Source organism: Suncus etruscus, chromosome X, assembly GCF_024139225.1.
Source record: "Suncus etruscus isolate mSunEtr1 chromosome X, mSunEtr1.pri.cur, whole genome shotgun sequence".
NCBI lineage: Eukaryota > Metazoa > Chordata > Mammalia > Eulipotyphla > Soricidae > Suncus > Suncus etruscus.
Genome location: NC_064868.1, coordinates 17,638,273 through 17,664,402, shown reverse-complemented (window position 1 = coordinate 17,664,402; position 26,130 = coordinate 17,638,273). Strand labels below are relative to the sequence as shown.

General features: G+C 53.8%; 1 protein-coding gene across 1 annotated transcript in view; it reads right to left on the bottom strand.

Annotated features, from left to right (window-relative positions):
- SHROOM2 (shroom family member 2) overlaps positions 1-26,130 on the bottom strand; it is a 63,875-nt gene that overhangs the window by 3,067 nt on the left and 34,678 nt on the right. Inside the window, exons 2-7 of the mRNA XM_049766773.1 lie at positions 23,194-23,345; positions 21,361-21,486; positions 17,502-19,743; positions 16,060-16,136; positions 8,326-8,907; positions 1,079-1,603 (exon numbers count right to left, since the gene is read on the bottom strand). Of these exons, the coding sequence (XP_049622730.1) occupies positions 1,079-1,603; positions 8,326-8,907; positions 16,060-16,136; positions 17,502-19,743; positions 21,361-21,486; positions 23,194-23,345 (3,704 nt within the window). The remainder of the gene's footprint in view (positions 1-1,078; positions 1,604-8,325; positions 8,908-16,059; positions 16,137-17,501; positions 19,744-21,360; positions 21,487-23,193; positions 23,346-26,130) is intronic.

Genomic DNA, 26,130 nt, shown 5'->3' with positions numbered 1-26,130 from the left:
TTCCCCATCCCGGGTGCCACCCACAATCACGGGCAGCCAGGCTGGGACTAGCTAAGGAGGAGACCCTAACGGAAAAGAAATGAGACCGAAAGAGTGGGAAGGGCAAGGGAAAGAGGGTGAGAATCTCAAAATCTTTCAGTGGGGCTGCCGGGACCCTAGTAGGATTCACAGTGCTGCACTACTCTGAACACAGAACAAAGAGTCCAGGTCAGGCGGACTCTGGTGGGGTCCAAGCTTCTGGGACACTGCTTGAGTGGGGGTGCCCCAAGAACCTAACAAAACACCCTCAAGTTCTCCACATAGCATCTTCCAGGAAGGAAAAAGTTCCCATGAGCAGGGGCCAGAGCAATAGTGTGCTATTGCAGTGAGAAGGTTATTTGTATTGCATGCAGCCAACATGGGTTCAATCCCCATGCAGAACCAGGAGTAGAATTTGTGCACCATTGAGTGTGGCCCCAAGACCAAAATAAATAATTCCCATGAGTAAAGATGACTGGAAAAAATAAACAAAACGCTAATGTACACACCTGTTTGGATTTTTGTTTGTTTTTTGGGCCATACCTGGCAGCCCTCAGAGGTTACTTTTGGCTCTGCTTCAGAAATCGCTCCTGGCAGGCTTGGGGACCATATAGGATGCTGGGAATCAAACCCAGGTCTGACCTGGGTTGGCTGCCTGCAAGACAAACACCCTATCTCTCCAGTCCCTACAAATGTACACCTCGGTCTTGGGGAGCAGGGACATTGGGCCATGGCTGGGGTGTCTGCAATCTGATGTGGACCTGTGCCTTCTGCTCCAATGCTGGTGAACAGGCATCCACCTCGACCCTCTTAGAATCAGAGACCTCCGATCCCTGCATGCATCACACATGGTATCCCCACAGCCTGAGAGTGCTGGTTTGTGCCCCTCCCCAGCCTGCTGCCTCTGCCTATCAGGGTCAGCTCTGTGCCACAAGTCACCTGCTGGCTTAAGCCCAATGTCCTGGCAGCCAAGCAGCCCTGGACACCATTCCAAGCCAATAGGCCAGCCCATGGACACTGAGCAGTTGGCACAATGCGGTGCCAGCCAGCAAGGACTCACCTGTCATCTGTGGTACGAGGTGAGGGCATCTTGGGCAGCAGCTTCCTCCGCTGCTGGGCCTGCTCCAGGAGGTGGGCGTCCTTGGGGAAGATGCCCTCCATCAGGTCCATGGTGGTCCGCACCTTCATGCCAGGGTCCAGGATCTCCGCCAGTGATTTGTCCTTGCCCACAATCTCCCGAGCCAGCTCTTCGGACTTTAGGTCCTCGGCCGACCTCTGATTGGCCTTGGTGGTGCTGGCACCAGTGCTGGTGCTTGTAGTGGGCACCGTGGGGCAGGCCTGGCCACTGTCTGGGGCGGGGACAGGGGCAGCACCCTGGCGGCTGTAGATGCAGAAGCGTGAGTATGACTGCTCCGATGTGCTCAGTGTCTTGATCTGGTCGCGCTCCAGCCCACTGGGCAGGGCGGGCAGCTCAGCAGGGCGGGCCAGGCCTTGGCGACTCTCCTTCTCGGGCTGGCTCTCAGCATGCACGATCTTCACGGGCACTATCTTCACTGTACTGTGGCTGCCCATCACCCTTTCAATCCTGTGGACAGATGGGAGAATACACTGTGGGTAGTGGTGTGTGTTAGCATGTTGTTAGCTCGGGTCTAATTTTGCAATGAGGGGTAGTGGTGTGGGTGTGTGTGTGTGTGCAGAGGCCACTCTTAGCATGTTGTTGGCACGGGTCTGGTTTTGTAATGTGGGTGGTGGTGTGGGGTGTGTGTGCAGAGGCCGCTCTTAGCATGTTGTGGCTCAGGCCTGGTTTTGCAATGGGGGTGGTGTATGTGTGTAGAGGCCACTTACACTTAGCATTTGTTGGCATGGGTCTGGTTTTGTAACTGGGGTGGTGTGTGTGTGTGCAGAGGCCTCTCTTAGCATGTTGTCAGCTTGGGTCTGGTTTTGCAATGGGGGTGGTAGGGGTGTGTGTGTGTGTGTGTGTGTGTGTGTGTGTGTGTGTGTGTGTGTGTGTGTGTGTGTGTGTGTGTGTGTGTGTGCAGGGGCCGCTCTTAGTTTGTTGTCGGCTCTGGTCTGGTTTTGCAATGAGGGTGGTGTGTGTGTAGGCGTGGGGTTTGTGTGTGTAGAGGCTGCTTTTAGCATGTTGTCATCTTGGGTCTGCAATGTAAGGTTGTATGTGTGTGGCTGCATCTGCGAGTCATTAAGGGGGCTCTGTAGGTACCTCAGGAGCCTGCTTATGCTTAAACTTGAGAGCCACATTAGTGGCCCTTTGTCCTCTGGGGAAAGGAGAGGAAATCTACGGATGCTTGAGGATTCCCAGGCAGGGTCTCAGTCAGAGTCATAGGTCTCTTTAGGGCTCTCCGGTTTTGAGGGGATCCTGAGGACTCTGTCCCTGAGCTGTGACCTTCTCACATATGCCTTAGCTTACGGAGGTGGTGCCCTTCAACTGCGCCTACCTCCTGCCCTTCCAGGGAGATGACGACGAGCGAATGGGGGACACTTCGGCACTTGCTCGGCTTTTGCCAGCCCAGTTTCGATCCCAGGCATCCCATAGGGTCCCCCGAACCCTGCTAAGAGTGATCCCTGAATGCAGAGCCAGGAGTAAGCCCTGAGCACAGCCACGTGGGTCCCCAAAACCAAAGGTAAAACCAAAGAATAAGCTGAGAACTTTTGTCCAGAGTGTCAGGGACAGACCAACATCCAGATGGGATCCCTGAAACTACATACAGTCCCACAAAACCCCACTAGTAGTGATTCCTGAGCACAGAAGCAAGAATAATGTATAAGAATATTTGCATGTGGCCTGTACCCCTGGAAAAGATAAATGGGGGTTGGAGGCGTAGCAAAGAAAGGGAAACTTTGCCCTGGTTTTGATCCACAGTAATACATCCTCCTCCCAAATTAAAGAATGAAACACAGGGATGGTGTTTGCCTTGAACACAGAAGATCCGGGTTGGATCCCCAGCACTCCATACCATCCAAAGCTCCCCAGGAGTGATCCCTGAGCACCACTGGGTGTGGCGACAAAACAAAACAAAATGAAAAAAATAAAGCCCACCCTCATTTTCTTCTTTCCTTGGGTAGACACCATTAAAAGCTAAAAGTTTTCTCAAGGTGTCCAGGTATACCCTGATCTCATCTTTTCTCCCTCTCTGTTTTCCTGTGTTTTTTTAGCCACACCTAGCAGTGTTCAGGACTTATCCCTGCTCTGTGCTCAAAGTGGAGCTTGAGGACTGGTGGAGCTTTGAGGGTATATGAGATGCCAAGAATGAAACCCAGGTCACAGCTACAAGAAAGGCAAACAAACACCTTACCTCTGTACTGTCTCTTGGGCCCTTGCTTCCCTTTTTTTTGGGGGGGGGGGTCATACCTGGCAGCGCTCAGGGGTTACTCCTGGCTCTATGCTCAGAAATCGCTCCTGGCAGGCTCGGGGATCATGTGGGATGCCAGGATTCAAACCAAATACCTTACCTCCATGCTATCTCTCCGCCCCCTCTTTTTTTTTGGGGGGGGGGGTTTGGTTTTGGGGATATACTCATTGTACACAGGACTTACTCCTGACTCTGAGTGCTCCGGCAGGCGCAGGGACCATATGGGAAACTGTCTATTCAGCCCTAAGCTCCTTTTTATACGCCTCAGTGCTGAGAGGGACATAACAAGCTGAGTGCAGGCTTTGCCTGGGGGAGATCCTTGCTTCATCCCTAGCACCAAAAAGGTCTCCTAAGCACCACCAGAAGTGACCCCTCACCCCCACCCCACAGAGCACTGAGTTAAAGTAGCTCTGGGCAATGCTGAAAATGACTTCCCACTAAAAGAAAAAAAGCCAGGGGGCTGGAGCAATAGGTCAGCAGGGAGGGCATTTGCCTTGCACACAGAGTTGACCAGGGTTCAATCCCCCAGCATCCTGTATGGTCTCCGAGCACACAACCAGGAATAAACCCTAAGGACCTCCAGGTATGCCCCTCCCAAAAACCATAATCTTAAAACTAAACAAATTTTAAAAAACACTCTAAAACCTAGAACCACAAAAGCCAAAAATGAACTATATACAAACTAAAAGAAAACCCAATACCTAAAACAAAACAAAAATAAGTAAAAAAAAAAACACCCTAAAACCTTACACAAAAAACTAATACCAAAATTAACCCTAACAAAAAATTAACCAAGGCCAAAGAGAGAGCACAGTGGTTGGGCATTTGCCTTGCCTGCAGCATACCTGGAATGGACCTGGGTTAAATTCCCCGAATCCCATATTATCCCCTGAGCCTGCCAGGAGTGATTTCTGAGCCCAGAACCAGGAGTAACCCCTGAGTAATGCCGGGTGTGGCCCAAATACAAAAAAAAAAAAAAAAGAAGAAGAAGAAGAAAGTTAAAAAAGAAAAAGGAATAAAAAAGTTAACCAATGTAATGGCTACTATCTGAAGAAATGCTAAATTATATGCTTTGATTATACCTAAAATGGATGATTTTAAGGGGGTAGTGCCTGGAGGTGCATGGTGGGGGTTTGCCAGCCATCAGGTTTCAAGAGCATGTGGGTTGTGTACCAGACTGGCTTTCAAGGTGTTTTGGGCAGTAGTAAAAACATTGGTTTCAGCCAGGCCAGCACTAATAAAACTTTATTTTTTAAAACAGATAGATCATCTGCTAACTTGGGAAAATATCAAGGGTGTATTTTAGAGCAATCCTGTGAACCATTGGAAAGGAAGAGTTCTGGAAGAGCCTCAACTCAAGATAGAAGCATTGTTTTAAAAGATTAATTTGACTTTTAATAAATTTGTTAAGCCAAAAAAAAAAAGTTAACCAAACAAGAAAAAAAGTGACCAAAACTCTAAAAGCAAAACTCCACAAACCCAGGGCCAGAGAGATAGCACAGCAATAAGGTGTTTGCCTTGCATGCAGAAAGACGGTAGTTTGAATCCTGGCATCCCATGTGGTTCCCAGAGCCTGCCAGGAGCGATTTCTGAGCATAGAGCCAGGAGTAACTCCTGAGCGCTGTCGAGTGTGACCCAAAAACCAAAAAACTCCCCAAATCCACAATTAACCAAAGAAGAAACCCTCAAAATCTTCAAGCAAAAAAATCCCAAACCAAGCAAGCCCAAGAAACCTCTAAAACCTAAATCTCAAAAATACCAAAACCAAAAATTAACCAAACAAGAAATAAAACCCTTCAAAAAACCTAGAATCAAAAAAACCACCAATGCAAAAGAGTAACCAAGAAAATAATAAACAGCACAAAACCTAAAACCAAAACCACCACCAAAGCCAAAATAAATAAATAAATAAACGCAGGGGGGGGGGGGAGACGAGCAAAAAACCTAAAATCTAAAACCAAAAAAAAAAACGCGGGGGGGGGGGGAGACAAGAAAAAAACCTAAAACCTAAAGCCAAAAAAACCTCCCCAAGCCAAAAAGCAATGTGCATGCCTGAGATCCCCAGTCAGAAGCGTCCACCTGGGTAGCAGTAGGACACCAATCAGGCCTAGTATCCAGAGTAGAATTCTGGAATTGGTGCAGACAAACTGACACACAGCCAGAGTTCCCCACAGCAGCCCTCCGGGACAGACCCACCTTCCCCTGGACCACCTCCCAGCACAAAACTCCCTACAGTAGGGGGTCTCACCTGTATCCCCAGATGGGACCTTAGCTCCTGTTGGTAGGGCCCTGAGGTAGCTGGGGCACAGAAGTGGGGTGTCTACCCTGTGTTTGGTGGCTCCAGATCAGCTGACTCACCCAGTACCTTTGGGGCCCAGCCCTAAGGTCAAACACTCTGGTAGCTTTGCCTCCCAGTAACCCCCATGAACCACTGAGTGAAGGAGCCTGAGGGCGTTGGGCCAGGCCACTGGAGGGAAGAGGCTTTCAGGGCTGCTCTCAGCATGCCCCAGCAGACACACCTGCAGAGAGCTCCCCAACAACAGGGAGCCTCGCATGCCCACACATGCGCTCCCAAAAGGCTGGACGACCCCCTCTTAGCTTTTAAGTATGATTTTCTCTTGCCTCCAACAAACAAGAAGAAAACAGAAAATATGAGGCAATTCAATGAATTCAAAAGTCCCCTTGAAGCTTAAAAAAAATTGGGGAGGAAGCACTTTTAGTGGCTCTCAGCGCTTCCTCTTGGTTCTGCATGCAGAGATTGGTCCTATTGGAGTTCAGGGTACCCTATGGGGTGCTAGGGATCGGACCTGGACTGGATGCGTGCAAGTCAACCATCTCATGTCTTTACCTCTGTCTCAGCTCTTTTTAGCCCCCAATTTTTTCTTTCTTGATCATACCTGGCAATGCTAGGGGCTGTGCCCCTGGTGAGGCTTGGAGAACTGTATGGGATGCTGGGGATCGAATTCAGGTCAGGTGTGTGCGAAGTAAGCGCCCTACCCAATATGCTATCACTACGGCCCCCGGTTGTTATATTTTGGGTGTTTCCAGTATTTTTGACTATTTGCCTTTTTTTTTTTTTCATTTTCAGACCTCACCTGGCATTGCTTAGAAACCATATGGGGTGCCAAGAATCAAACCTAGGTCAGGTGTGTGCAAGGCCAGCATGTTATGCAATGTACCATCTCTCCAGATCCCTGTACATATTTTGGGGGGACTCATGGTCCAATATGATGATGCTCAGGATTTACTCCTGGCTCTGTGCTCAGAATTCACACCTGGCCATGCTGGTGGGACTATATTAGATGCTGCAGACTGAACCTGGGTTAGCCGTGAGTAAGGTAAGCGCCCCCGCTGGCTGTACTATGACTCCAGCTCAATGCATTAAAAAAATTGGTGGAGCCGGAGAGATAGCATGGAGGTAACGCATTTGCCTTTCATGTAGGTCATCGGTTTGAATCCCAGCATCCCATGTGGTCCCCTGTGCCTGCCAGGAGCAATTTCTGAGCCTGGAGCCAGGAATAACCCCTGAGCACTGCCGGGTGTGACCCAAACACCACAAAAATGTTGCGGGGGAGGAAGTATCACCTTGTGATACTCAGGAATTACTCCTGGCAGCGCTTGGAGGACCTTATGGAATACTGAGGATTGAACCTGGGTTAGCTGTGTGCAAGACAAATGCCCTCCCTGCTGTGCTATTGCTCTGGCCCCACTTCAATGCATTTTTAAGCCTGTGAAGGTCAGAGTGGCGGGATGCACTGCTTTCTATCATTTCTGCACCTCTGCTGTGGGCTGCCAAAAGAAATGCCAGGGTAGCCATGCCTGCCAGCCCAGCCTGTCCTTTGCCTACATGAAGCTGGGGTGCCATGTCTGTGCTGGAACTTTCTGATGGCCCTGGGGTTGGAGACTTTTATTTTGGGTTTTGGGACTGCAGGCTCCAGAGATCCTATGGGATGCCAGGGATCAAACCTGGCTTGGTCAAATGCAAGGCAAATGTCCTCCACACTGTGCTAGCACTTCATCCTCCCCACCCCATGTTACCCCTGCCCCAACGCCATATGTTACTATTACCTGGATGGTCAGATCCACCCACACCCGGGAGGGGTCTAAGGTTTGGAATAAAAGTATTGCCTGGGGGGAAGGGGAGAAGAAAAAGGAGCAAGGAATCATGGAGAGCAATAGACAAGAGGCTGCTTGGAAAAGGCTTAGTATAAAAGCCATGTGAGGAAATGCACATGGCAGTTAGGGCTGTGAAATAAAGCTGGCTGACTCCTGGAACTTTAACTGCCTGTGAATTTCTACGTCATTACCCTGTGCCATCAGACACACCAGCAGAAGGGGTAAATGTGCCAAGCTGAGCCATGGGAGGCCTCATCTTCAACCCTAGGACTTTATTAATACAACACCCCCACTTTTTTTAACAATTGATTTTGGGACCATACCTGGCTGTATCCAATACTTATTCCTAGCTCCTGGAAGGCTCAGAGGACCCTATGGGATGCCAGGGATGGAACCCAGGTTGGTCAAGTGTAAGGCAAACACCCTCCCCACTAGGCTATCATTCTGTTCATCCCCTTTTTAAAAAAATATTTTTAAAAAATAATCAATTTTGGGACCACATCCAATACTAAGACCTGAGGGGATAGCAAGGATCTAACCCAGGTTGGCCATATGGAACGAGGCAACCTCCTGCAGTGGTATCACTCCTACCCCTGGGGTTAAACTTACTAACTGCATGGGGAAATTTTGGCTATGACCTATGGTGTTCAAGTGCACAAAACGGGTACCAGGGCTGGGGTGGCTTGGGGCAGGTGCCCGTAGAATTGGGCATGTACGTCAGCCATGCAGTTATCTGTCACCTTCTCACTCCGACCCCTCCACATGGCCTAGGTCTCAGCAGGGACACAGGGACATGACGCGCAAGGCCAGTGATCAGCAGTACCTGGTGCAAGTCTCATCCTGGAGGAGCAGGGGCGGTTTGTCCGTCAGCTTCTGGGGGGCAAACTGGGGCGAAGGAGAGCGAGACGTCTCCATGGCAGACGTGTGAGGGAGCCGGCAGCTAGGGGGGTGTAGGGCTTCGTGTGGGGGGCCGTGTGGGAGCTCATAGGCCTGTCCGCTGGCCTCACTGCCCTCTGCAGGGCCTCCCACAACCTGGGCTCCACTCGGCCTGTCCGCAGGGCCACTGGGACTTGGAGACCGTGTGGGCACGAGCACAGGCTGCCTGGAGGTGTCTGGGGTAGCAGGGGTGTCCAAGTGAGCAGGCTCACCCACGCCAACCACACCTCGGAGCTGTCTAGGCTCACGCTGTGGGGGTGGAGGTCTTTGAGGGGGCCTCTTGGTGAGAGGGAGCGCTGTGGCTGGCAGCAGGGTCTGTCCCCTGTCCTCCGAGTATCTGTAGTCACGTGGGAGGGTCCCCGCTCGGCCGCGGCCCTCCTGGGGCTCCTCGGGAATCTCCTCAGAGCAGGGGACCCCTTTATGTGGTCCAAGACCAGCGGCTACACCTGGACACAGGACATCATCATGTCTGTGGGAAGAGGGGAAAGCAGTGAAGTTCAATACCTCAAACAAGGCCCTAGCCTGGCTGGGCACCTCCAGTGGCTCCACCCCCCCCACACCACCACCACCTTGCCTACTACCAACACAGTCTGGACAAGGAACAGAGCTATGGTCAGTTTAGGGGGGAGGGGAGAGAGGAGAGAGGAGAGAGGAGAGAGGAGAGAGAGAGAGAGAGAGAGAGAGAGAGAGAGAGAGAGAGAGAGAGGGAGAGAGGAGAGACAGACAGACAGACAGACAGACGCAAATTCTGGACACAAGCACTGCTGGATGTGATCCCAAAACCAAACATATATATGTAATATATATTAAATATATATAAATTAAAATTACAAAGAGGAAAAGAAAAGCAAAAGGAAAAGAGAGGGGAGAGTTAGGGAGTTGAAGGAATAAAGGAGGGAGAGAGGGAAGGAAGGAAGGGAGGGAGGGAGGGAGGGAGGGAGGGAGGGAGGGAGGGAGGGAGGGAGGGAGGAAGGAAGGAAGGAAGGAAGGAAGGAAGGAAGGAAGGAAGGAAGGAAGGAAGGAAGGAAGGAAGGAAAGAGTGGGGGAAGGAAAAAATTAATGAAATTCCATTAAACTTTAGTGAGGCCTCCGTGAAGTCTGACTCTGCAGGGTAGAAGGCAGGAAGGCCTTCTAGCCTGAGTGGCACCTCTACTAGCCCCTGAAGCAGATTTGATTTTTCCCTGTCTGGGGGATCAAACCCTTGCATCATGCATGCCAGGAATGTTCTTTGCAATAGTATTACAGATGCAGCCTGTTAAGAAAACATTGGAGAATGGAGCAATAGTACAGCAGGGAGGGCACTTGCCTTGCATGTGGCCAGCCTGGGTTTGATCCCCAGCATCCCATATGGGCCTGCCAAACCCAGCATGGCTGATTCCTGAGCTCAGAGCCATAAGTAAGCCCTGAGCATCGCTGGGTGTGGGCCCAAACCAAAACACAACATTAAAGAAAGTGTTAAGAACCTCAGAGGACAGCTGAGGATGCTCGGAACTTGGGTGCATCTAAATCAGGGACCAGGGAGCCCTGTGAAACTGGGAACTGGCAGGCAAATGAACAGATTTGAGACTCACACACCAACTCACCAAGAGGAAAGAGCATCTCGGAGTCTCTTCCTTGCATCACAAGCATGTCAGCACCCACAGCCCACAGTGTGGTAAGCACTACAGGCCCAAGGACATACACAAGCTGGCAATGGGCTGCAGAGCCTTACTAAGCACTAGGAAGCGCTTCTTGGCAGTGTGGGTCACACGTGCTGGGAATCTGGCTGCACACACGTGTGCATACGTAGGCTTTTGGGGGCCACATCCAGCAATTCAGGGTTTACTCCTGGCTCTCTGCTCAAGAATCACTCTTGCACACTAAGGGATACCAGGGATTGACCCCAGGTTGGCCACATGCTAGGCAAGTGTCCTCTCTTCTGTGCTATCACTCTAGTCTCCTGTGTACCTTTTTATTCTTTTTTTTTTAATTTTCTAGGTCACATCCAGTGGTGCTCAGGAGTTACTCCTGGCTCTGCACTCAGGAATCACTCCTAGTGGTTCTCAGGGGACCAATGGGATGCTGGGGAATAGAACCTAGGTCAGCAGGAATCAAGATAAGAGCATTAACCTCGGTGGTATCTCTTCAGCTTCCTACGTAGCTTTTTGACACCAAACTGTGGGCCAGGAAAGCCCAAGAGAACCTTGCAGGGAATAGTAGAGGTGAGAAGGTCTGATCTGACGGCACCGAGCCCTGACATCTGCTGCCCACGGTTTCTAGAGGAGGGGGCATGTCTCCAAAGACTGATGTTGGGGAGTGGAGTGAGGTGCTGGATGTGAGCCGTGGAAGGGCCCGTCCCCTGAGAGAGGTAAACTGCCCTGTGTGCAGGGCCATAGTGGGTCATCAAGCACACAGCCTTGGTATTTCTGGAAGTAACATCCAAAGTGGGGGAGGGAGGCTGCAAATCATAGGCACTCCACTTGGAGACATTTGCCCCCCATCTCTTTTGGCCTGGTTAGGGGTTCTTTGTCCCCCGCCATCCCGGCCACACTAGAATTCTCTGTGGGGCTGCCGTCCAGCATGACCTGGGCATCTCTGTTTTGGTTTCCAAGCAGGCTGAGTGTGCCAACAGTGAGTGTGCCAGCAGAACCTGGTGGCCTCAGAGGTGGTAAGATCCATGCTGGCACACAGACACACATGCAACCAGCCACTAAGCTCCCACCATACTCCAAACAACCATGTGAATTCAGCCCTATGGAGCAGTGCGGGTCACTATGAAACTGGAGGAGGAATATGGCTTGTCTGTGTGCACACCTCAGAAGCCAACTCCCGCGGACTTGTGACAGTCTGTGTCCCTGTGTCAGTGGCAATGCAGGCCTTGGCCATAGTACTGCCATGGCACACTCGCCTTGCATGTACCTGATCCAGGGTTTGATTCCCAAGGCCATATAGGGTTCACCTGCGCTCTCTCAGAAGTGACCCCTAAGGGCAGAGCCAGGAATAAGTCCTGAGGACAGTCAGGTATGAAACACCACCATTTCCCACAAAAACAGAAGTGGCCAGAGCCACCTAGAAAGCAGTATTGGCTTCCTGAGCAACTATGGGGGGGGGGGGGCAGCAGCAAGCAGGGCAGAACAAACACACAGCTGCACAGTGAGGCACACTGACCCCAGGCACAAGAAATAGCAGTGCTTTGTCTCCAAGGCTTTCCCCGAACCCAGCTGTGAGGCTCATGCATGGCCACAGGGAAAGAAACAAAGGTGGGGTCCAGGAGTCACCGTAGAGTGACCCCACCAGTGTCAGCTCCTCATGGCCTCCAAGACCAACAGAGCTGAGGGGGGGCTGCAGCCACTGTTCCAAAGAGGCACACTTAGCAAGTGCTGGGCACTGCGGCAGGATCCAAGCCCCATGCACACCTTCTGCATGTCCCTTAATCATGTCCAAGTGTCTCCCTTGAGGATGCTAGGAGGGTACCTCTGCAAGCAACCCCAGCACCCCAATACTATGTGAGCATGTGAGAAAAGGAGATGCATCGGAGGGATCTAATAGCTGGCAGGGTGCTTGCCTTGCATATGGTTGACCTGGGTTTGATCCCCAACATCCCTGAGCACCAACAGGAGTAATTACAGTCAGGAGGAAGCCTGAGCATCACCAGATATGTAGCACTTCACACTAAAAGAAAACAGAAAAGAAAGGGACAGTATGTCTCTAAAATCTGCTTGTGTTCTGCATGACAAAAAGCTAAAATGTCCATGAACCCCCTACAGACAACAAAGTATATGCACAGGCCCTGCAGAAGAGGAGGCCGGGTTGGTTGGGTTAGCAGCAACCAGCAACTGTGAATCTGTCCCTGTCCCAAGTCCGCAGCCTCTTGGTGAGTTAAGCTCTCATTTTTCATTCTTTTATGTGTGGCATCTGCAGACAATGCGTGAGACTGCTGGGGCGATTCCTGGAAACCAGTCTACAAACTCCCTGACCTTGACAGCGGAACCTCAAAAAGAAAAAAGAAAAAAAAAAGCCCTCACCAGTGAGGGCGACTCCTAGGCATGTGCCGGCAAATGCAGCAGGCGGGTGCGTGGGGGTGGGGGGAGACAGAGCTATGCGGCTCTGCACCTCTATGAAAATGGCACCGTTTCCACGCACACAAAAGCATCTGTCGACAAGAAGAGAAAGTCACAGCCCTTGGGGAGCAAGGCCCCCAAAGAGAAAATGCGGCGCTCCTTTCAGCCCGGTGCCAGCAGTCAAACCAAATGGAAAAAAATAACAATGAAATAGCGGACACACAAATAGACATGCACACACATGCAAAGTACAACAGCCACAGAGACAAGGCACCCCGTCTCACCAGTCATGAGCGCTTGTCCGAGTACCACATGCAGCCCCATAGGGAACCTCGACAGCCCCATCTCACACCTCCCCCGTGGGTGCCTCAAGGTCCCCACAGTACCGCAGCAGTTGCTACACGAGTGCCTCCTTCCTTCCCAGCCATTTCCCCATGCACCGTGCTTCGCCAGGCTCACCATGTCGCAGCCCATGAGTGTTCGCTCCCCACCCTGCTCACGGCAGTGCTCCTTTCCCACCACCAATGGGGGGAGCCAAAAATTAAAAAAAAAGGCGTTGAGGAAGAGCTGAGAGCTCAGTGGCCTGCGGGCGCCCCGCCACTGCATCCCGCTGCGCCCTGCATCAGGGCCCCCCCCCAGCGCTCTATCACTGCGCAGGGGTGGCGGATGCAGGGGCCACCAAGGTCTGTGCTGCAGCGCTGTGACCAGCTGACAAAGTCAGAGGCACGACCAACAGTGGCGCATAAGCACACACTGGCGCGCAGACGCACCCACGTGTCCGCAGCCCGGCACCCCCGAGACGCTCGCTCGCTGGCTCCACATTTTCAGGCGGAACAATCCGCCAGGGGGACACTGCCGGTGACTCTGCCACCACCCCCCTCCCGCAGTGTCAGCCTCCAACAGCTGCGGGAGAACAAAAGAGGCTTCCTGAGGCCGAACAAAAGAGGCTCTCAAGAGGTCCCCCTGAAACCAGTGCGAGAACCTGCCCCCCCAGGGAGTGGGGGAGCGCCACAGACCTGCCCCCTTGCTCCAGGTGTTCCAACCCAGCTGTGGTGGTGGTGGGAAGTTCTGGGATCTTCGCTGGCCCGTCAGCATCAATTTCTGAAGCCACCTATGCTGGGAGGGATCCCACAACCCCCCCCAAGCTGTATGCCTGTGTCATTAGTTCATGGGCAGTACTGGGGATCAAACCCAGAGCCTCAAGCTTGCCAGGCAAGGGCTTCATCCAGATTCCAAATCCTCAGGCACCAACAAAACTTGCCCTTAAAATCTCCCAAAGGCCTGTGCTTTAAGACCTCCCCAAGATTTGGGGTTCTAGGAGAGAAATGAGAAATGATGCTAGCCATTTGGGAGGTGAATGCTAGCAGGGGGACAGCACCCACTTTCAGCATAAGCCCTAACCACTCACTCAAAACTCTGACCAGGAACTACTGTTTTAGTTTATTTAGGTTTTGGCCACACTCAGCTATGCTCAGGGACTTACCCTTGGCTCTGAATGCCAGAATCACTCATGCTGGTGCTCAGGAAACCCTCTGCGGTGCTGGGGATCGAACCCATGTCAGCCATCAGCCACATGCAAGGCAAGGGCTCTTCCTTCCCTGCTGTGCTACTGCTTCACCCCATACCCCACCCCCAATTTCTACAAGCAAAGAAAATCCAGTCTTTTGGTTTCATGTCTCACGGCCATTTGTGAGTCCAGCCAGTAGCCAGAGAGGGCAGGTGGACCTTGATGGTTTGCATCTGAGTGCCTGCAACCCCACACCCCCTCACTCTCCCTCACCCATTGTGCTGAACCCAATGCCTTCGCAGCCCCCAGGCTCACTGCTTCCTCTCACCTCTTTTCAGTCACTTTGGTGCCTCGCTGGCTCTTGAACCCAGAGCACAGGCCTCTGAGCACTCACACTCACGCTGTTGCCCTGCTACCCAAATACAAATTTGTTTTGTCTCCCTCTGTACCCCCATCACCCACCAGCAGGAAGACTGTCTTCCAGTGAGTGGGAAGACTCATGACCTTCTAGAACATTCCCTCAATCCTGACTTGCTCTGCTGGCCCCGGGCATGCACCTGCCACCCACCTCTCTTAGGTTTGGCCACCAGAGTTCAACAGAGGCCACAAAAACACTTAGCATGTGTCTCTGCAGGAATGGCCACAGGGCTGGAAGCATCTGAGAGGGGCAGCTGGCAGAGGGTTCCTGCCCAGGATGCAGGGTCGAGCTCACGCCACTGGCCCAGAGCAGCTGAGCAGATCCACTCACAGGCTGCACACATGTCCAGCCAGCCTGGATGAGGCACCTAACCTCAATTCTGACCCAGCTGCAGGGCCACCTCCTGCCTTCTGCCCCATAAGCCCAGCTGTGCCCCACCACCCTCGCTGATGGCAATCAGAGCCCTCAGAGCTGCACCCACCACTCATGTCGGGGGTCACTGCTTTCACTCTGTTTCTGAAGGGCAAGAAACCCATTTATCGGGGCCCGGAGAGATAGCACAGCGGCATTTGCCTTGCAAGCAGCCGATCCGGGACCAAAGGTGGTTGGTTCGAATCCCAGTGTCCCATATGGTCCCCCGTGCCTGCCAGGAGCTATTTCTGAGCAGACAGCCAGGAGTAACCCCTGAGCAACGCCGGGTGTGGCTCAAAAACCAAAAAAAAAAAAAAAAAAAAAAAAAAAAAGAAAAAAAAGAAACCCATTTATTTCTGAGGGCAGAGAAAGAGAGAGATTGTGTGTGTGTGTCTGTCTGTGTATCTATGTATTTGTTGAGGTGAAATAGGCTAGGTATGTATGTGTGTGGAAGCCTAGACACTGGTGTATGTGTATTTGGAGAAACTGAAAGCTGTGTACATGTGTATCTGTGTCTGTGTGTGTCTATGTGTGTGTGTAGAAGTCAGAAGCTCTATAAGTGTTAGTGTATCTGCTGAGCTGAACGGGGACCTGTGTGTGTATGTGTGTATGTGTGTGTGTATGTTGTGTGTGTGTGTAAGTCGGAAGCTCTATAAGTGTTAGTGTATCTGCTGAGCTGAACAGGGACCCACCTGTTCCAGGGCAGGCCATGGTCCCCTGGGCCACCAGCCAGTGGGCAGAGAATGTCGTACTGGGCTGCCCTGCAGTGTCACCTGGTCAATGGCACCCAAGCTGGGCAGGTACTTCTCAGCCCTGGCATGACAAAACCACCAGAGACGCATCGAAAGGTCCCAATGTGCCCATTGCTCTGCAGGAGCCACTGGCATCAGGGCCCTGGCCCACACCAGTGCTCAGCAGCCTGGTCTGGCAGGCACCCCACCCCCACAGCACCCCGAGAAAGGCCCTTTCATTCAGCCTCACTCTGTCCTCCTCCTTCTCTTCCCCACAGGCCAGCACACAGCCCAACAGTGTCGGGAACACAGCGGCCTTCTCAGGAACCCAGGGTGCCCCCGGGGTCAGGGCAATGGGGCGCTGCACTGGATGGATGCAAGTCTCGATAGTGCGAATCAACTGCTCCCTATGTAGCTGGTACTGCCTCATTCACAGCCATGAGGCGGCTCCAGCCCAGCAATGCACTGTGTCAGGTGTGCATTGAGCACATCCCCAGACCCTGGCACACCCTACCTGGCCGAGAGCTGGGGATCCTCAGATTGTTTGGCAGGGACCACTCCTGGCGCTGCACTCTCCTCTGGCGACACTTCCTGTCAAGGCGGGACCAGAAGATGTGAGTTTGGCTGCTTACAAGATAATGCCAGCAGGAGGCACACTCCCATACACCCATGCACACACACACACAATTGTGTACCTGGCCCCTGGCCCTAGGCCCATGTTCATGTTCATTCTTGTCAAAAGACACTCTGGATGGACAGGCAATAATAACTGAAATGCACCAGTGCAGGTTGGCGGTGGGGAATGGAGGGCAGGGCAGGAGGGGCAGGTGAGGAGAGAGGAGGAGGAGAGAGGAGGTCAAAGATGAGGAGGAGGAAGAGGAGAGGAAGAAAACAAAGAAAGGACGGTAGAGAGGAGGGAAGAAATGACTAACACAGGCAGTCAATCATTTTGTGTTTTTTCAGCTACACCCTGCAGTGCTCAGGGCTTCTGCCGGGTTATGCCCTCGGGAATCACTCCTGGCAGTACTCCGAGGACCCTATAGGATGCCCAGAATGGAACAGAGGTCGGCCGAATGCCAAGCAAACACCCTCTGCACTGTGCTTTTTGCAGCTGAACTCGGAGTGTCACGCCTACAAGGCAGCAAGGGGCCCAGCACAGATTAAGAGTCTACCAGGTGGCCTAGCTGTCAGTTCCGAAAGATACCAACAGGAGATTTTGTAAACAGTGGGAAGCCAAGTTTTAGCATCAAACTGTTCCTTTTGGGGCAGCAGAGAGAGTACCAGGGTTTGGCGCACTATCCTTGCACATATCTAAGCAGACTTTACTTCCTGGTACATAATGGTGGAAAGGACTCTACCAGGAATGATCCCTAAATGCAGAGCAAGGAATAAGTCCTGGGCAGTGGTGGCTGTGGCCCAAATACAAAAGCAAAAATCAAAAAAACCTTCAAAAGTAAAGTGTAACACGAGCTGGCATTCTCCTATTCAAGCCCTAATGCCACACAGTATATCCTCCTACTCCCTCATGCAGGCAGCTGGGAGCATCCCCACAGCTGGGTCTAACCCAAAAAGAAAAAAAATGGGGAGGATGAAAAACAGGGAAGGTAAGGAAGAGGAAGGGGAGTAAAAAAGGGGGGAAAGGGAAAAACAGAAAGAGGAAAAGGGAAAGGAGGGGAGGAGGGAGGGAGGGAGGGAGAATAAGAGGGAGAAAAGGAAGGAAAAGAAGAGAAAGAAAGAGGAAGAGGGGGAGGAGGAGAGAGATGAGGGAGGAAGAGGGCAAAGAAGGAGGATGGGGAAGAGGAGGACAACAACAGGGGCGGTGCTCTGGCATGTGCTTAGATGGCCAGGAAAGCAGTACAGTGGGGAGCCTTGGGATGCTACATATGCACTCTTTCCTGCCTTAGCAGAGGCATTTTGGGCCATGCCTGTCCTCCCTCAGTCCGCTCTTGTGAGTACCTGCTGGTGCAGCTCACTGGAGGGCGAGGAGCGAGACCTCCCGTGCATGGGCCGAGGCCGTGGCTGTTCCAGGTTCACATCCAGGATGTCGTCTGCCGAGTGGCACCTCCCGGCCCCACGGGCTTCCAGTGCTTTCCGGGGCACCCTCCACGATGCCTGATATTCTGCGAAGGTGCCGAGTCTCTCTGGCTGCTCCCGCCTTGCCTGCTGGCTGGCATCCCCAGCCTCGGGGTAGCTCCCACTGCTGGCCACCATGCAGCCAGGCACCCAGGACTCAGGTCCCCGACCTCGGACCACTGTCGCCTTCTCCTTGGGCAGGCCTGAACCAGCTGGCCTGTGTGTAGGCTGTAGGGGACTGGACTTGCTGGTCTCCTCAAAGAACTTGCGCCGATCGGCAAAGCTGCCCACAGCGTCCCTGGACAGGGCCTGGTACGGCTCGTCTGGGGACTCTGGCGGCAGCCCCACCTCATGCATCTTGTCAGGTTCCGAGTAAGACCGGAGCTTCTGCTGGGCAGTAAAGCGCCTCCGGCCCCCAATGCGGGACACCGGCGGCCCTGGGACCACCGCATCAGAGGAGCCAGGGACAGCAGCGCTGACTACAGCCATCCAGGCAGGGCCACTGCGCTCATCAGGCCGGTTCTCAGCAGCACCAGTTCGAGTGTCGGTGGGGCTGGGATCCAGGTCTCGGCGCTTGAACGACGTGGCTCTCAGCACCCAGGCTTGGGCCTCTTTGAGGTGCTCTTTATAGCTGCCCGAGAATGCAGCTGTAGGTCCAGCTGTAGGCCCGGCTGCCATCCCTGTTGTGGGTCCTTCTGGATCTGCTCGCCAGCAACCCCCAGGCTCAGGCTGTTCTTCACTCAGCGCCACAGTGCTCCGGCTCTTCTGCAACTGTGCCCTACGCATCTGAATCTCGTTCCTCAGTGTGGTGGCAAAGCGGTCGCTTCGGCGCAGGGGCTTCCCCACGGGGCTGTCGCTGGCCTCTGGTAGCGTCTGGTTGCCAGCCCAGCGGCTGTCCTCGGATCGTCCCTCTTGGGCCAAAGAATGCAGCAGCAGCGTGTCATTCGAGCAGACTCTGCCACCCACATCTGCTTTCGTCCTGGCTGTGTCCACACACCCGGTTCTTGATGGGTCCTCAATGCCTCGGGACCAGTCCCCGGCAAGTCCCTTTTCTTTCACCTGGACAAGCTCATGCTGTGGAGGGTGCTGTCCAGTGCTTAGACCCCTTGCCTGGGCAGCTGCAGACTTGTCCCCCTGCCAGGACCCTGCCCAGGTCAGTGGACCCTGGGAAGCCGCCAGTGGGCAGTGTTTGGCAGCCACACAATGATAGGGTCCTGGCCCGGCCACTTCTGGCCTCGGCTCGCCTGTGTCCACCCAGCGAAGCTGATTGTGCAGGGTGGGGACACCCTCCGCAGGGTTTCGGGGCCCTGGTGGCTCCCTATGGCCCTGGTGGATGAGACCGTCATGACTGCCTTGCCGTGTGTGTTGGACCCCATACTGTGATGGTGGTGCTGGCAAACGGACATCCGAGCTGGACAGCCAGGCCTGAAGCCGGCCGAAGCTGCCTGCTGCCACATCACAGGAGGCCCAGCCTCCCTCCAGGTGCAGATCAGAGGCACAGTCCAGGCCCGTAGGCCTCCGCTGGGTGTCACTGGTGTGTGCTGGCTTCCCGAGACTGCTGGCTGGAGTGCGGGTGTGCACCGTGTCAGATACTTGGGCTTGCTCGTGGCTCTTGGTGGCCGCAAAGCTGTCAGAGCGCAGTGGGGGTGCCGGCGGTGGGAATCCAGGGGTTTTGGTCTTCTCCGGCACATGCCAAACGGGCCCGAAACTAGAGCGGGTGGCAGGCAGAGTCTTGGGCTCTGGACTGCTTCGGCCAGTCCCGGGCACGCGAGAGGGGAAGGATCCTGGTCGCTCATCCCCAGCGCGGCCTCCGGCCTTGGAAGCCTCCCAGAGCCCGACTTTGTAGAGCAGGTTATCAGCAGATGAGGCGTCAGTGCGGGGCAGTGTGGGGTCGGGGGTGCCGGAGCTGGTGGACAGCGAGCCATAGGCCGAGTCGCGCGTGCCAGGCCCGCCCAGGTGCTCAATGCTGCTGCTGGATTTGGCGGCCGACAGGTGGCCGGGTGGGGAGCCTTGGGGCTGCGAGCGCTGTTCCAGGCTGTCTACGCTGCCCAGGGAGCTGGAGTGGCCGGATGTGCGCTGCAGACCCGCTTGGTCCCAAGTGCCCAGCAGGTCGCAGGAGGACGAGCTAGGACGAGGGGGGAGGGGGCACAGGCATCTTTAGAGTCAGGGACAGCGAGGGCACTGTTTATCCCACACTCCCCAAAACATCTGCGTGTGGAGAGACCTCTCTGTGGCCCCTCCCAAACAGGGTCCCCCACAGGACCTCGTCCTTTCAGGGGAAATGCCAGGTGCTGAAGGCAGCAGGAATGAGGAGGCCAAGAGCTTCCTGGACCTGCAGGATCGCACACGGGCATAGTTAGCATGGTGTGTCTTAGCAGAAGGTGACTCCCAGCTCAAATGCTGCACAGGGACACTGTCCAGGGATGCCGTGGGGACCAACCAATGCTGCACAGCCAAGCTGGCCCCTGCCATGTCCACAGCCCATGGCTGACCACACCTTGAAGGAGAGCATGCAGAGGGCACAGCGGCTGTCCACAGGGAAACTGCTGGCCCGGGCACACACCTCATGACAAAGCCCCCCATGCTATGGCTACACTTAGGCTTGGGTATGTAACAGGGGAGGAGGAAGAAGCTTCAACAGGGCACAGGACTGTCCAGGAAGGCAGTGTGGGAAAGGGGTGACCATCTTGGGGTCTATTCTCAGTGTCCTGAAAGCAAGTCGTGGTAGCCTGTTCCCGAGGCTGTTCCCAGAGAGACCCAGGAGGCTGAGTCAGGAACCCTAACACTGTTTCCAGCAGATGCGGGAAGACAGCCACGGCTTCTGTTGACAAAGCACCCCAGTTTGTCAGGGCCCTGCTCACATTATGTTTTGGTTTTGGTTTCTGGGTCACACCTGGCAGTGCTCAGGGGACTCTATGGGTTACTGAGGATGGAACCCTGGTCAAATTTGAGCAAGGCAAATACCCATCTTGCCATCTCTGCCATACTGTCCACTTACCTTTTACTGCTCACAGAAAAATCTGTGGTTTTTTGGAAAACACTCCAGGGTCCTTTGAAATAGCTGCTAATTGCCTGTGAGATGTCTTTCCCTCCCTCCACAGCCACAGCCATACTCTGCCAAGTTGCAACAGGTGAGGAATTACAGGCAATGGCCAAGGTCTGCTCAAAAGGTTCCTTTAAAAGGTTCCTTCCACTCACAGGGGCTGGAGCACAGTGGGCCTTGCACGTACCTGACCTGGGTTCCATCCCCAGCATCCCACAGGGAACTCAGCAATACTAGGAGTAATTCCTGAGCACGGAGCCAGGAGTGACCCCTAAGCTTCAGTGAATGTGACCCAGAAAACTAAAAAAAGGGAAGCCATCAGTTACTGCAGACACACATGCTTACACAATACTATCATTTGTTATCTTTGTCCTGTTCCTAATACATCACAACAAGCACAAGCCACAGGCCCAGTGGGATTGCTCAGGGCCCCGGCATAAGCAGGAGACATTCCAACACTGTCACCCTCCATCCAGGGTCTGCATCATGGTCATGTCATGGCCTTGTGTGATCACACTGAGCTTCCCCACCCCCCAGGCCCCATCCTTGTCCTGCCCGGTGGCAAATGCCTGTGAGGTCTGTGGCTGGGGTTCACCTTTGGCAAAGACCAGGCTTAAAGGTTGGCCCAAGCAGCCTTACTGTCTGCTCCAAGGTCACTTCCTTCCTTGCTTCCCAGGCTGGGGTGGGTCACATGCCTACCTGGCATGGTGGCGGCTGTGCCAGGATGGACCAGCGGAGGCGACATGTGCCGTGGCAGTATCAGACTGGCTGTCACAGAACTTGGTGGCATGCCACGAGTGCGGTCTCCAGCTGTGCTCACTGCTCCTGCAAAGGCCACACGGGACAATCAGTACTGTTTCCGAACAGAGGCCACCTTAGGGACAGAGCAGAGGCACTGGAACAGCCCTGAATCCTGTAACACACCCCACCTGCTTCCAGCAATCTAAATGTACCCAAATGCGGGAGGCCTGGCTGCAAGATTCGAGGATCTATCGAGGTTCTATCCCTGGCACTCCTGTGGTTCCCTGAAAGAGTCCAAAGCCTTCCCTACCCTCAGCCTTTCCCTCTTCCCTCTCTCCCCACAGCACCCACACATAGATGGAGGAGCCGCCCAGTGCAACATCTCCGGGACAGCACACAGAGACAGAGGAAAGGTCACCGAATCCGGCTTGGCCCTATTTCCTGGCAGTGACAAAGCAACAGAGGCTGGCAGGAGATGGCAGGCTCAGAACTCATGGGTGTGTGTGGGGGCCAGAGAGATGCATGGGTGGATGGGGGAGGCTCCATGCTATGCAAGCAGTTGACCCGGTTAGTCCCCAGCATTCCTGTGGTCCCCCAAAACTTGCCAGGAGTCAACCCTGGGGCCCCAAAACTAAAAGAAGAAAAAATGCAGGGGGTATTCCCACTTCTAGAAAAGCAAGGAACGCTGGTCTGTGACTGGTGCGCTTCAGAACTGAATGCAGAGAAGCCCTGGTGTAGAAGAAAACTAGCAATCGCTACCCCCATATGGTGCCCAAGTCTCTCGTGACCACCTCTCCAAATCTTCCCAGCCACCCGCCCCCGCCAGAGTGCAGCTGCTGCCCTTGGGAGGGGGGGGCCACTGCCCAGCCCAGTCCCTCACCCAACTCCTCCCCCTGTGTTTGCATTTCCAGACAAATCCTAACCGTGGCGGCCCGCCCCCTGGTGGGAAGAGCAGGCAACAACACCTGACTTCCCAGCAGCTGCAGCATGCAGAGGCCTCTGTGGGCAGAGAACTGTACAGGCCCAAACATACCCGCTGGGAACAGGAACACAGAGGCTCAACCAGCACCAAGCACCACCCAGTAACGGGAACACAGACGCTGCTTGCTCACCCAGCACCGACCACCACTCAGAGAAGTCCTCACACTCCAACTGTAGCCACACCGCGGAGACATGCTGTTGCATGTCATTGCAAATTGATCCCTGAGCATCTAAGATTTAATCCTTCTATTTGCCTTCGTATTATAAGCAACCATGTTGTTTGTGCCTGCTGGGTGCAGATGGTGGGTGGGAAATGGGGGACACCAGTGGACGGAAGGTCACATTAGTGGTAGGATTGGGGTTTGACTTAATACCTGAAATGACTATTATGAGCAACTTGGCAAATCACATTGTTATAATAGAAAATAAAATAAAATAAATGCAAGATTCTTGGGCAGGGGCATACATGGCTCGAGGGCTGGAGCAATAATACAAGGGGGAGGGCACTTGCCTTGCACTCAGCTGACCCAGGTTCCATCCTTGGCATCCCATATGATCCCCTGATCCCACAGGAGTGATCCCTGTACTAGGAGTAAGCCCTTGCATTGTGGGTGTGACCCAAAAAACAAAATCAAATATACACAGCTCTTCAAAATCTCACTTAGAGTAAGCAGTCCTAAATGATAGGAGAAAGGGCGTGTTTTACACTTTGGCTCCTAGATTAATCAACAGTTGTGCCTCTGTAGACAATGGTCAGGTGCAGTCACACACACACACATACACACACACACACACACACGCACGCCTGACCTTCTCAGCAGCAGCTTGAGGCTGCGATGGGAGCCTTTGACCAGGCAGATGGCCTCCTGCCGGAAGCCCGACAGCGCCACACCGTTGATGCCCACGATCTCGTCCCCAGCCACCAGCTTGTCCCCTGCTGCCGCCTTGCTGCCTTCTTCGACCTGCAACAGACACAAGCAGGTAAGCCACTACCTGGGTACTTACATATATACACACTGACACACACACCTGCACCTTGCACACACATGCCTATACACACCTACTCAACCCCATGCACACACCCTGCAGGCCAACAGCTTGCTCGTGTGGTTTGGAGGGTAGAACTCAGACCCCTCCGCGCCAGCTGCCCTCTGCACCCTCAGCTGTGTCCCACCACCCAGCTGTGCACTGCTTCATCTGCCACTGTGTCCCAACCGCCTGGCTGAGCACAGACCTGACTCATCTGGGACACATACAGCCCACAAAGGGGGGCTCTTGGACACCTCACACCCAATATGTCGCCCATGGGAGCTATTATTCTTCAGATCACTCATTGGACATAGGTACAGAAAGGGCAGCATTCACTAGACATGGGGACAGTCCAATGATGTCATAGACAGATAAACAAAGAGGCCTGGGGCCAGAGCAATAGCACAGCAAGGAGGGCACTTGCCTTGCACACAGGCAATAAATAAAACCAGGGGAAAGCCAGGGAAGCTGAAAACAAGGATTACTGAGCACACTTTGCACATGAGAGCCCTAAGTTTGATCCCGGGCACCATATGGCTCCCCAAGACCTAAGCCAGGTATATATTGACCCCCTAGCACTGCTAAATGTGGCCCTCAAACCAATAATGACAAAGAAAACAACAGAAGACAGAACATTTTCTTGTTCATGTTCAAAACTGGTGTTTTTGGTTTGTTTTTGTTTTTGTTTTGTTTTTTGTTTTGTTTTGTTTTTTGGCCACACCCAGCAGCGCTCAGGGACTACTCCTGGCTCTATACTCGAAAATTGCCCCCAGCAGGTCAGGGGACCATATGGGATGCCAGGACTCGAACCACCATCCTTCTGGATGAAAGGCAAACGTCCTATCGCTGTGCTATCTCTCTGGCCCCCCAATCTGTTTCCAAGGTCCTGACTCACCCACCTGCTTCCTGCAGACATTGCCTTCCAGAGCATGGCCTGAGCACTGAGTAGCAGGCGAGACACCAGCCCTGCAGGTGTGACTCCCACTGTGCCACAAGTTGTTGGGGGAGCAGGGGTAGTCAGGCAGGTGAGTTGGAACAGAGAAGTCACGCACAACCTGAGGTGGGGAAATCCCCCACCCAAAGGCTCCAGATCGTCCCCCCAGGGGACCACACCCCGCAGCCCACCCCACAGTAAGGGAGGCCACCAGACACCTGCAGGAAAGGCAGAAGCAGCACAAAAGATGGCAAGTGGGTAGGGGTGGGAGGGAGCGACCAGGAAGCCAGCCTGTCTACAGGAGAGAGAAAATCAGGACTGGAAAAAGCTCAAAGGGGCCCAGCCACACCTGGGGCTCCATCCCCAAGCACCTCTGGCAGTATCCTCTGAGCACGAAAACTGAGAATGTCCTATGAGCACTGTCAGCTGTGCCCCTCTCCAAAAAATAGGTAAAATGCTTTTATTGGAAAAAAAATGCTTTTATTGGGAGGACAGAGGGAGTACTACCTTCAAGGTACTCAAGAGTGGAGGAGTACCATGCGACCACTCGAGCACTCTCACTGGCAATGCTTAGGAACTAAAGCTCAGGATTGGGAGGAGCAGGTACTGGGAGCCACACAAAGCCACAGATCCAAATCCACAGGTTAGCAGCAAGCTCGAACCCAGAAGCCATCCCACAGTACCAAGGAAGCCCCCTTCACAGTGGCTAGCACGGAGCAGATGAGTGCGCAAGTCGGGGAAGTGAGGCGTCACCGCAGGCCCACTGGACTTGCACCACTGAAAATTGCTTGGCAAGGCCCAGAATCCCAGAGCGCGGTGGTCGCCAGTGTGGGAGTGAGTGCCCATGCTCCACCACCCACTGTGGGGAAACAGACTGAAACAGATCCCCATACTTCCTTATTTTGCAGCCGGGAGAATCAGAAAGCAGCAGTCCCACTAGGTGGCCTGGTGTAGCTGTATCCTGCCCCCAGATCCTGCCCAAAGCATGCCAGCCATCAGTTGTGCATGCACAGAGTTTCAGGCTCAAACCCTGGTATAGCTGAGCAGCATCCAAGCACTGCAAGGCCTGAGTAGGCCCAGCTGCTGTCCATGAGGCATGTCTGAGCACCACTAGGAAGGGCCCAAGAGCACTGTAGGGACCCAGATCTCCAGGCCTCCAACCTTCAAAACAATACCACAGCCTGCAGACAAAACAGAGGTGTGCGTGCACAATGGTACAATTAGGGTGAGTGCCCTTCCCCGACCCATGGCCTCTGGACATGACAATTCCCCCCCACCCACCATAAGCCTGGGAAGGAAGTGAAAAAGAATCCCCACCTATGACAGAACATTCTACATCCTGGCCCCTACAATGAGCACCTTCACCACAAACAGTGTACACACGGGGTCCCCTATAGGTGGCTAAGGAGGAGATGCTATAAGCAAGCTAGCTGGATACCCCCAGTGCCACCTGCCTTGGGGCCCCATCCAGCAGAACCCAGGGTGCACGAGAAAGGGTCGCTTCCCGCATGCCAGAGAGTCAGAGGCTTGTGAGGGCCTCAGCAGTGTCCCCTCACTGGGGAGGGTATGCGCCCTTTCCTACCCACTGACATTCCTCCCTGGCTCGCCATGGCCAGAAGGGCCCCAGCAGTTAATAATCAACCAATGGCCAGGCCAGTGGTTAATCATTCCTGACATTCCCGCCCTAGGGGGTTGTGGAGCTGCTCAACCCTGCCCCAGAGACCAGGGGTGCGAGGCCGCTGCACTCCTAAGCTGAGACCTTCAGTCCCAAGCATCCTGGTGTA